At 41.0% G+C, this 12567-nt stretch overlaps 1 protein-coding gene across 1 annotated transcript in view; it reads left to right on the top strand.

The window, feature by feature from the left end:
• Positions 1–3342: 3342 nt before the first annotated feature.
• vwa5b2 (von Willebrand factor A domain containing 5B2) overlaps positions 3343–12567 on the top strand; it is an 11521-nt gene continuing 2296 nt past the window's right edge. The window contains exons 1-15 of the mRNA XM_035670433.1: positions 3343–3481; positions 4249–4464; positions 5872–6097; positions 6202–6359; positions 6663–6794; positions 6879–7003; positions 7104–7280; positions 7393–7503; positions 8112–8314; positions 9303–9417; positions 10277–10462; positions 10547–10763; positions 10869–11206; positions 11771–12008; positions 12101–12451. Of these exons, the coding sequence (XP_035526326.1) occupies positions 3343–3481; positions 4249–4464; positions 5872–6097; positions 6202–6359; positions 6663–6794; positions 6879–7003; positions 7104–7280; positions 7393–7503; positions 8112–8314; positions 9303–9417; positions 10277–10462; positions 10547–10763; positions 10869–11206; positions 11771–12008; positions 12101–12451 (2932 nt within the window). The remainder of the gene's footprint in view (positions 3482–4248; positions 4465–5871; positions 6098–6201; positions 6360–6662; positions 6795–6878; positions 7004–7103; positions 7281–7392; positions 7504–8111; positions 8315–9302; positions 9418–10276; positions 10463–10546; positions 10764–10868; positions 11207–11770; positions 12009–12100; positions 12452–12567) is intronic.

Genomic DNA, 12567 nt, shown 5'->3' with positions numbered 1-12567 from the left:
CACACACACACACACACCACACACACACACACAAATAAAGAAACACTCTTTACTTTAGTGATAAACCTTTAATGATATATGTGTTAATTCTGCACCACTTACTTAATTTAAAGTGCAGGAGTACATTAGATGTGTTTTATGAAAAATAGGATTCAATATATGATATAATAAAAGCTTGAGGCACAACATGAACATCAAAATAAACAGCAGAGTGCTTCCTACCTGAAATTTCAAAAGAGGTTATTCCACTATTCTGAACTTCGCTGCCCCTTTATCTGTGTCTTTCTGTCTCTCTCACTCACTCGATCACTCTTTCTCTCTCACACACACACACTTGCTAAATAGTGATGACAATCTGAATAATGTCTCACTGTACTCCACTACCTGGAGTAGGCAATTTCTCGTTGCTCATTATACTAATTATCTGTTAAGTGATTTGGTCTGTTACCTCCATGTCTGTGACTGACATGGAAACCACATGGCATTGATGTTACTCTCATCTTGTGGCACACTAAAATCACAGCAATGGGAGCTTCCACCTTAAAACAAATCATACATTATTTTTATAACAAGCAAAATAAAGGAAAATTAAATTAGATGTAGTAATAACATACTAAATTGATTATACAACTTCAGACTGCTCATCTATGTCTGTGATGCAGCTTTAATAAATAAATTAATAGTCAGTTATTTTATTTTGTTATGTCAAGATTATATATAGTAGATTAAATTAGGTATAGTAATCAAACAATAACATAAGAAAAGTAATTTCTTCTTTGATTAAAATTCATTACATTTCTAAAATATGAATAATGAATTCAACACTCAGCAAAATAACAGCAAAATAGTTAGTCAGAGTCTCATCTCATTATTACTTGCTTGGCACTCCATATTCTCATTATTTCGTTTTAAAACTGTAGTCGTACTTTTTTTACCCCAAGTTTTGTAGCATTGGATCCATTAAAATGGAGAACAGAAGACAAAAAGCTGCTGCTTCTTTGGTCTCACCTACCCACGCCTGCTGCTGCTGTCTGACTGACTGACTGACCTGTTGGAAGAGGCAGAACACATCACCCTCCCTCCTCTCTCTGGCCAAGCCATTAGCCATGAATTATGGTGCTGCTACCATCACAGCCAATTGTCTGGATGAAAAGCAGGCTCTGCCTCACTTGTGTGTTAGCTTGTGCCTGAATAGCATGTTCAGGGGGATCATAGTTTCTGATCAGCTCTGTGGTTCAGGTCAGAGCAGGTAAGCAGACGACATTTCACTTAACAGAAAATGTGGGTTAGTGCAGAGCTGCATGTTGGTGATTGATCACAGCAGTGGCATTTCCAGGTTCTCATGAAAGGGGCATTTCAATTTGTATATACTGATTGACTGATACATCCTATGTAGTTACTCAAGATTTTGGTCAGTAGGCTAAACAAGCAATTATTTGTTAATATATATATAGATGATATTCTACATAGATACTGTTTTGAACTATATTTGTAATATCATATCTCTGAATATATGACTACTCTGGGAAATTATAATTTTTTCTTTATATGGTAACTGGTGGATTTGTGGAGAGAGAGAAAGAAAGAGAGAGGAAGAACGAGAGACAGACATTTTAAAAGAGCGGAGAGAGAGACAGAGAGAGAGAAGAGATCGTGCGGGACGAGATCGTATTGAGGACCTTGGAATGATGAGTACGATGAGACGAGAGAGAGCAGTATCTGTTACCAGGAAAACTCCTACCGTTGTCTCACTGGGAAACCCGCGAGCAGATGTGATGGTGGAGTGATGCAGAGACTGGACACAGAGGCAGGTTATCAGACACTGCACTGAACAATACAGTAAGTGTTCCTGGATGATTATTTTGCTTGTTATCTGGAGCTCTAAACTGACATAAGGGGACTGCAGTGTTGCCCAGAGCTAAGTCTTGGCCAGCTATGCTACTGCAAACACCCAGAGAGAATGATTAAACATCACAGAGGAAGTACTCAATTTTCACTCCGTGAGATTTGAATTTACTTTGAATATGTTTTAGAGAACAGCTGCTATAGCAGCTTGTGCCAAAATGTGCCACTGAATGTTTTTTGTAAATATCTGCATTTGAGTTTCAGACAGAACTTTATCAAAGGTAGTAGGTGCATATGTGATTACTTTATAATTATTCATTCTGTACCATATGTTGACTATACTGTAATAAGTGAATTAAAAACCACGATACACACACACCACACACCATACAAATGACATGCTACACGCACACAACACACACCACACACACACACACACACACACAACCAAGTAATAATGTGTAAAGAAGTCATTATCTATCTTTTTTTATCATTGATAAAAAGCTGAACAGTCAGTCTGTCAGGCTTATTCATCAGCTTTGCCACAGCCTCTCAGCAGTCTACAGAGGGGTGCTATGTTGTACTTTTCCTTTTGTTTGTACAGCATCAGTTTGCCCTACTTTAACAAACCAGGCATTTATTTGCCTGTTATGAGCTGAGAGCACAGTAGCCAGATGGAGGCTGTTGATCTTGTTAGAAAGGTAGATGTGAAAAGACCATTACCTGGACCATGGCAAACACACACACGCGCACAAACGCCCGCATGTGTGCATATACAAACACACATGCATACATACACAGACAGTTTTGTGCAGTCTACCGCTCACTAAGCTGTGATCTGCACACTCGTCTCTGCACCTGCTGCACTTAAAGTTATTAAGTAGTCATGAAGAATTACTGCATACCACTTGAGTTACATAAATGGAAACTCTGAAGGAAACTGGGATTAGTTGGTGGTTTGGTACCAAGTTTAAGAGTAATAGTCTACCATTTCTTACCATCCAGCTCTCTTTATGGTTATCTAAAAGTGCAGTTAAGTAAGAGTAAGACAGTAGTCGTAAATTCACGTGGATTTGCATAGAGGTTGGCCACTGATTGCATATGTTAGGCATGATGCATAGTGTAGTAAGTGCTGACCTGCAATGTTAATGATTGACCAAACCTCTTACACTCAAACTATCACAGTTGGTTGCTAAGAGCCTCAGGGGAGGAGATAGCTTGGTTACATGTCCAAGGGCTGATGCGTATAAACAGATATCTGCATATATACATAAAAAATGTGAAACCAATGGACATTTTAGATGCTATTAATCAATGCATGAAAAAAACAGGTCTGATTTATAGAGATAACTGTGATTGTGCTGTGAATGGAAAATTAGAGAATTTAAATGCACACTCACACATTCCTCTTCCTGTCTGCTCAGGCCATTTCACTGGTCTCTGTACCTGTGTTCTCATGCAACCAGTAGAATAGAGGCTCGTTGCTGCCTTGGGAAGATGGTGGGACTGCGAAACTGCTCTACATGGGAACCATTGCTACTCAAGGCGTCCTCCATCAAGTCCTGTGCCAATGGCTGCTCCTTGGGCATTACCGCACAGCTTACCTATGCCAATGCTGACATAGAGTCTGTAGAAGGTGAGTAGTGGGATGATACACTCAATAATACAAGTAATAATACTAGTTACATTTGATGTCATATGACTCCATATGTCATCAAATCAAGAAAAGGAAGATTTTTATGAGATTGTTTTGAATTGGAAGAGAAAAATAGATAGATAGCTATAGATATAGCTAGCCCACTTTACTCAATCAATAATAATAATAACTCAATAATAACCTAATATTATAGCAGCCAGTTCAGTATTGTCTGATATGCTGTCATGTTTGAAAGCAAAAGGGCTTGTGAAAGTTGGGTGAAAATAGATTGAACTTAGATTTATCATCATAAGATTGTTTTAATGTGGGCTAAGCATTAGTGGTTTTATTTTTTTCCTTTGGGTCAGAACTATGGCATGTTTAAATAAAAGAACAAATGTAATTTCTTACAATCCAGTTACACTTTCATTTGAGATTAAGTTATAAAACTAAAAGTCATTTGTTGGAAGTTGGTTAATACAATTAATAAGGTTAATAATGACCAAATTAAATAAAACTATGTGAACTTTCTTTTTTAAATTAGCCACAGTAAACTCATTTTGTAGATGATTTTGTCCAAAGCAACAACAATGAAAACATTCAACTAAGTCAAAAATCTGGGAATTGGCGAAGCAGACCTTCATTATGCTCTTACAAAATATTTTTTTTTACTGTATGCTACATGTTGAGTTGTTAGATTGCTTTCTCAATTGAAGAAAAAGCCTGAAATCATTGTTTTTGTGTGTCAAATACTTTCCGTCATCTAGGTGTGTTTGTGTACCCTCTCGGGGAAAAGGAAGTTGTGGTGGGCTTTGAGGCTGTGATTGCGGGCCGCTTGGTTGGGGTCCAGATTCAGAGCCGAGGGAAATTGAAGGACTGCTGTTTGGATTGCTGCCCTGGATCTGGTCTTGAAGGCCAATGTGGGAATGGCCGTGAGTGGGGCTGTTGTGGGAGCTCCAGCCTCGACATACAATGCACCAACGGTGAGGAGGGAGGATGAAGGAGTGCTGTGAAGGAGCATTATGTTACTGTGCCAGTATAATTAACTGATATGGTAATCCTCAAAAGTAAGAAATTAGATATGCATTCATGAGCATTCACATTACCCATGCTTTTGAATTTTCCTCAGCTAACCTACTAATAAATACGATAATTTTAGGAAACTTTGTATACAATTTCCTGTCTGTATTATGTATTTTTAACAATCATACATACTTAATATGCTTTTTTTTTGACAAATCCAGTGTTTTCTTCTCATCGTTCTGTTGGTTGTTTTAACTGCATATTTTCCAATGCAGGACAAGGTTGTTTCAGAGAGTGAAGGTTCTGTGAATATAGCTTAAAATCAAGATGCTGAAATATGTATAGTGAATATATTTTTAAAAATACGCCCATTAAATTCAAGAAGGCCTCGCAACGCCCCCATGAAGCTTTGGCGACCTCTAGTGGGGGTCCCAACCCCCAGTTTGGGAACCACTGCCCTAACCTTTAGTCATTGGTCCTCTGTTCTACAGACACTAAAGCTTTACAAAACCCAGACCTGATGAAGAATATCTGAACACAAGCTTATGAAATGCCCATAACAGAGGGTTCACTTTTAGCTTTCTCCGAAAATTAAAGCTGGTGAGACTTCCTGTATTTTGCTTGTAAATAACAACTGTAATTTGTACCATAATGCAGTAGAACCACAAATCATTTCAACCACTGGTTGAACTGTTGCATACTGTCATCTACTGCTGCAGTGATCTGGTCTTTGCATGAATACAAATATAGCTACAGTCAGTCCTGTCTTTGTCCTGTTTTAGCCTCACTAAGGTTAGGCAGGACAGACGAGGGAGGCAAATAGATTTGGCTGCCTGCCTAATGGTGAAATGGCATTCACTTAGTACAAACATATATCAACTTGAAGTCCATAGTATTTTATTGGAAATGGTGTTATCATGCACATGGAGTCCTTTCTCTAATACAGCCAACAGTGCACATATTCAAGTAAACCTTTTGCAGCTTTAGGTTATTTTGATTTCAAGGCATGAATTATTTTATATTTGGGACTGTATTTAGTTTTTTCTGGAGGGAGAGTAGTGTTTTAACTTTGGATTTTATTTTATATAATTCACCTCTTGTGGTATTAATAAAAAAAAACAAAAAGCCATTCCACTATTTTGATATGTTTGCCATAAATATGTCATTTGGAGATAATGTGAGAGAGCATTGCACTGTCAAAAAGAAGGTCCAAAACAATATTGATAATACTGGGAAGGGCTTTCCTTTTTTATAAAAATAAAAGATGCAATTCAAACCCTCTTCTCCACCCCAGTCACTTTTGTACGGTCCCTTATGTCTGTTTGAATTATTTCATGAAGTGAGTGACTGCTGTATTTCTGCTTTAGGACATCTCATCCTGGACGAAGACCTTGAAAGAACCACTTTCATCATTGGCACAGGCGTCATTGGTCCCATGGATATAGTGTCTGTTGTCATAAGCACCACACTAGAACTCCCCACATTAGAAAATGGAGCAATCCGCATCGTCTACCCCTCATTGCTTACTCCAATCGTCACTGGTCAGATGACTTCAAGCAAGAGTGAAAACGGGGGGAAATCTGAAGAAAATGGGTATTTATGTCTCAACTAACAGTGGCAACATTATTTTAGCTGAGATTGCACATTTCAGTAAATTAGAAGCAATAAAGACTGCTGTATGTTGTTCTCCTTCTCAGACCGACCAGCTGTTTCGGTGCCACCTCAGGAAAACAAGACCGGGCCCTAGACTCTGAGCAGCAGTGTGCCCATGCCATCTTCACCAGTCCAGCTGCCAACCTGGCACCTTATGAACTCAACTTCCAGCTGCTGGTCAGGGGGGCCTGTCTACTGGCTGGTACTGGCTTTCTCCTCAAATATCTTTGATCTGGTGGTTCTTGACTCAGCCACTGTGAAATATTGGAATAGTGGGCACACTTATGAGAACATAAAATTAATGGGTTTACAGAGAGGGGCACACTGGTATGTGCTGTAGAAATGGAAAAAGCACACTCAACTTATGATACCTATATAATACGCATGACTGGTGTTTATTTTAAATAAAAATGCATCATTACTTATATATAAAAAAACAATTAAAAGCAAATAGAAAACTTTTAATTTGCTTCTGTCGGTTATTTCTCCCTAAACTGATTTGAAGGCCTGGAGAGCCCCACTCACGCCCTGAGGGCAGATGCAGACCCCAGTGCCCAAAGTGCCTCTGCTACCTATATCACCTTGGCACAGGAGCATCCATATGACAGACACATAGAGATCGTTCTGCACCTCAGTGGTAAGCAATGAAAACTGGAATTAATTTTCTTCCTTATTTTCCTGATATTTAAATACAACTTCAGTTAACAAACCTCTTCCACAGAACCTCACACCCCACTGGTCATATTAGAGAGAGGCAGGCTCTCTTTCAGCCAGTATGAACAGCAGATATGTTCCCGCCGTGATTTCATTCGCTGCACTCGTAAAGATTCAGAACCTGAGAGAAAGGTTGGTAGTAACTCACGCTTGTTTTACTACCTCTCTATCTACCTTTGATATCTCACATCATGTGCACACAAGATGACATGCTAATGTTCCACTCCTGCAGCTGGAGTTTGTGAGGAAGCGATACCACAAGGACATTCTGAACAGCCCTGTCTTGATGCTCAACTTCTGTCCTGACTTGCTGTGTGAACCTCTGGAGCTGCACAAAGCAACCAGAGAACTGCTGTTCCTTGTGGATCGCAGTGGCAGCATGAGTGGCACCAACATTCAGCGTGTAAAGGTGAGCTGCAGCCGTGCATAAAAACACACCAATGAACCAGAGTTACGTTTTTAGATTTAGGCAAGTACATCTTATCTGGCCCTATCCTGTCTATCCCTTCTTGTTTCAACAGGAAGCCATGGTGGTGGCACTGAAGAGTCTCCCTTCCGGCACTATGGTCAACATTGTGGGCTTCGGCACCACCATCAAGCCTCTGTTCACCTCAAGCAAGCTCTGCACTGATGTAAGCAGTACACAATGGCCGTGCTTAGAATATTTTTTTCATTGAAACAAATCATTTGTTATTGTTAATTACATATAAATTATTTTCAGTGAAAGACATGGAGTATTAGGATCATGTTTCCTGAAAGCAGATGTTTTTTTAACTACATAGGACTATCTGTGCTATTTCATCCACTCTCTAATCAGGCAATAAGTCAGATCCCTGGGTTGCCTTAGTAGCAGAATATCAGGTTTTATCCAGACCAGGGGCTGCAAGGACAAACAGTCTTTGCACATACTCCCGACCATATGGTGACCTTTCATGCATGTTAACTAAGGCAGGAGATGTCATTCCATCCCCTCTCCTGTCAGGCATGTTTGTCCATGGTGTGATTTGAGGTGGCTTTAAAGCAGGTGCTAATGTGTGTATGTTTGCTCTCTCTTTATTAGAGACGAACTGATTCAATTCTCTGCTACCCTCACAGGGTAATTGGGGCATCTGATATCAAACAGTGAATTTATCTTGACAACACAGGTGTATGTTTGCACAGGCGACGTCATGCAGTTGGACAGGTGTTGTTGTTTTACTGTAGGTCTGATAGCATCTTTCCTGGTCTGTCTCTCACACAGGTTACTCTAATGCAGGCGTACGAGTACATCCAGAGGATGAGAGCTGACATGCGAGGCACCAACCTGCTGGGGGCGCTGTCATGGGTGTACCAACAGCCCATGCAGCGGTCATATCCTCGCCAGGTCTTCATTATCACAGATGGATCCATCAGCAATGTGGCTAAAGTGCTGGAGCTGGTCCGCAGAAACACATGCGCTGGCAGGTATTGAGCCAAAGATAAATTGCCATTAGATAATTAACCCATAGAAATCATGTGTCAAGAATGGTACAGTTGGATATAAGGAGAAAAACACAAATAAAATGGACATTAATTCAAACAACTAGTTAACAAAGCTTTATCTATGGCTGACATGTGACAGGACATTAAATCACTATGGGTAACAAGGAAGCGGAGAGGAATGGGGTACAGTGAGTGCAGGCAGAATGAGGTGATAAATATGGCAGACGCACCATGTGGGGGAGGAAAAAGAGGAAGAGAGAGGGACACAGGCGAAAGGCAATCTTAAAGAAGTCAGACCAAGGCACTGTGAAAGAAAGAAAAGAAAGGGCTGAGGTATTTTTCAGCCCCGCCCAGTAATCCCGTTAAGTGCTCTCCTCTGCAGTAAGAGTCACGCCCCTCCGGTTTCCCCCAGGCCCTCCAGCAATGCACAACAACTCCATTTATCTCTCATTTGTATTCCCCTGTTGGAGTGACTTTCTCCACTGTATTTTGGCTGTCCCCCTCACTATGAACATGTTTGTGGTATTTCATTTTGATTTTCTGTATTCTTATTTAGGCAGTACTAGCAGTATCCAGCCAACCAGACAGACCTGCTTTTTAGAGACAGCACTCAAGATCTGAGCCTTTTCAATTATTCTGTCCCCCTGCTCTTTTCAAACTCTCAATTAGCCGAATGGTTTGTGATCCATCTGAGTGCCCAAATAACAGTTCTGTCTGTTTGATGACTCCAAATGTTCTCTTTCCAGAGGAAGCTTATATATGTCATTACGGTTTCACAAATAGATACTTATGCAAGTCTGAATTGTTGCAAGAGGCTGGTACTTGACTTGTTGACTTGCAGACAGTAAAACCAATTGACTGTATGCATTATAGTGCAGTATGTAAGACAATTCTCACATAATAATTATGGAACCATAAATGAATTTTCATTTTCAAAAAATATAATGTATATACTGCATCACATCTGCAGATGCTTTGGCCTGGGCCTTGGTCCCCGAGCCTGCAGGAGACTCTTGCAGGGCGTTGCCAAACTGACAGGAGGGACTACACAGTTCTTAGATGATGAGGAGAGACTCCAGCCCAAGGTCAGTAGCACTGCAGCACTGCCACCTCTCGGAGAAAATATGAATTGCAGAACAATTACAGCTATAATTTTACTTTAAGAGATAAATACATACAGCTTTAGTACTTCACATTTGCCTTTCAGCATTTCGCAAGCCAGTAGCAGTGATGAAAACTAACAATTAGTCAGGTACTTATGTACAATTTTGAGGTACTCGTACTTTACTTATCTCCACATTTCAGGGGGAAATATTGCACTTTTTACTCCACTTAATTTATCTGCCATTACATGTTATTTTACAAATTAAGATTTTACATAAAGAACAGTTTATAAAATGCAGTTTATTGTTAAAGATTAAATCAGTGGCTGCCAAGCTTTTTGGCTTCTGACCACTTACAAAAAAGTGTCTAGTTGTGGCCCCTTGTGAAAAGTTAAAAATACTCCATACATTTGTGTGCATTTATCTTGTGACTCTTTGGAGGGGGTCCGACACCTAGATTGGGAGCACTGGACTAAACGACTAAACTACTGTATGCAAACTAGTTAAAACTATATCTACCTCGACCAGCCACTGCAGTAAAACTACATTTAGTACTCATTAATTAATCAGTATTAACTGATAATGGAATATAAAATATTATTTGGGTCATAGGTGCCATTTGTTTACTGTACTGTAAGCACATGTCTGCTAATAATACCTCTGTACTTTTACTTAAGTAAGATTTTCACAGCATGAATCTTACTTGTAATGGAGTATTTTTACATTAAAGAATCTGAATACCTATTTCACTACTGGTTTTCAGTTGCAACAATAAATTGTAAAGCCTTCAATTTTTAAATGTATTTATAAATGTATTATTGTGACCACTCTATCTCCTCAGTTAATCAAGTCTCTGAAAAAGGCCTTTGAGCCCGTGCTGACTGATGTACGGATTGACTGGTACCTGCCAGAAAACATGGAGGCTTTTCTTTCACCCAATGAAATCCCTCCACTCTATCCTGGGAATCGTCTAATTGGATATTGCACCCTATACGATATGACGAATTTCAAAGCAAAAAAGACAGAGGTATAGATCACTAGAGCCTTTAAAATTATGTCTGTGTGTGTCTGCATAGGAAAACATACCTAACCCAACTATCTTATTTTATAGTCTCAAGGACGGGGCTACAAAGGTGTACATCGTGGCTCCACAGGTTCAGTTTTTGGCCACTCAAATGATGAGCTTTCACCTCCTCCTGCCTCTGAGTTAATGCCTGTGGTGACATGTGCAGATGGCACCGACTTGGAAGAGGCACTGAAAGAGATTTCCAGAGAAATCTCCTCTGAGTTCTCCTGTGCCAGAGACACAGACCCTGGCACCAGCCCAGGTCTGTCACTCATCAACGGATCTTGTAGTGAATGCCTAGTATGCAACATCCAAGACTGGCCACCTCTTGCCATACTTCCTAACGTGAACCTTTTATCCACTCTAGGTGTGGAGATAGACTGGTCCAGTGACGTGAGGAGGAGGATCCAGGAGAGCTCATATATCCAGGAGCAGTACGTCCTTACTCGCTGCTCCCTCAGCAGTGAGCGGAGTCTACAAACACAGTCTCACTCACACATACATGCCTCGTCCAACTCTGATTCTGCAGGTGGGGTCTTTCTGCCTGACCCTCACTCCTCTGGTTCAGTGCTGGATACAGGGTCTCTACCCCAAGGTCTTGAAAAGATGCCCCCTCCAGAACAGAGATCATCCCTGTCTCGCTGGGCAGACCCTGCATGGCAACAAAACCTCTCAGTGGAGACCCCTGACAACGGGGCAGAAAAGGTAAGAATGATTGTAACCCCTAAAGCAATTTTCTGTGTTCCTGCTGGCAGAACCTAGATGGAACATGACATGAAAAGATATGTCCACCACCACTACAAAATAGTTTGACAGCAGAAAATGTTTTCATCTATCAGTCCGGTGAATCAAAGAGATTTTTCTACTCACTACTTTGTGACAAATTGCAACAATAATAGTGGGAGAAATCTATTGTAGCTTTTATACCTATTTATCCACTAACACAGTAAACCAGAACACAACAATAGCACTAGACATGCTGTGTATTGAGGGGTGCAACCTCTAGCTTTGTTGCTCTTAGTTGACAGTCATCATTCAGGGTTGTTGAAAAGGGTTCAGGAAAAGATTGTACATCCCAGGTTGAGGCAAAGTACTGTAAGCACCCAACAGACATACTTCACATGAGTTTATTACTCCTGGGTTGTACAAAATATCACAAATACAAACAGATAACCCCAACCTTTTTATCATTATAGACGTGTTGTTGCAGTGAAAAATAAAATAAGTCTACTTTTTGAACCTGTTCAATATCCCCTCTTTTACAACCAGAGTGTGCGTCTGGATGGAGGTGAAGAGTGTCGTAGGAGACATAAAGCTCTGGCCCGTTCAACCATGGCAGCCCGGAGTTTCTCATCCCCTCAGGGCGAACTGGAGATGCATCGCCTGAGGAGAGCTCTAGAGAGGGTCTCCTTTGACCAAACGCTGGGAGGGAGGCTGGACGAAAGCGATGGGGAGACAAAGCCCCCATCAGGAGGGACTCTGTCCCACAGGAGCCTCACTGACTCCAGTAAGCTATAGTACTAAGAAAAGCAGGATTATCCTTCCTATTTTGCCTCTAACAAATTCCTGTCTCTCTCTTTTTCTAACTCTGACCCTCAGATGGACTCTTGTTCCCCGCATCTCCTCTGGACTGGGACAGCTTCACAGACCCAGAGTACCTCTTCACTGCTGTTCCACCAGAGGATCCCCCACCGGGCCAGTGCCGCTCGCTCATTCATGGCCTGTTGAGCGGCAGACCTGTGTCCTGGGAGGTCACTGTGGACCTGGGGCACCTCTGGACCCCTGAGGGCCAGGAGATACCAGGAGTTGAGGGATGTGGAGGAAGAGGAGGAGGAGGAGAAGAAGGAAGAGGAGGGGAACCATGGGAGGAGATCATTCATCAACTAACTGCTCGCTCTGTTATAAGGGACTTTGAGAAACTGGCAGAGAAGGAGAGTGACATTGGACATGGTGAGGCTTAACTACTTACCTAAACACTTATCTCACTGATCAATTGACAGCTAAGTCATATTAAGTAAGACAGTATATATACTGTCTACCCTTTACCGTTTCTTAGGTTCAGCTAA

The sequence above is a fragment of the Morone saxatilis genome, unplaced genomic scaffold (genome assembly GCF_004916995.1).
Source record: "Morone saxatilis isolate NCDOM2014 unplaced genomic scaffold, NCSU_SB_2.0 Contig23, whole genome shotgun sequence".
In the NCBI taxonomy this organism is placed as follows: Eukaryota; Metazoa; Chordata; class Actinopteri; family Moronidae; genus Morone; species Morone saxatilis.
Note: the sequence above shows the minus strand (reverse complement) of the source record. Positions and strands in the feature narration are given on the sequence as shown.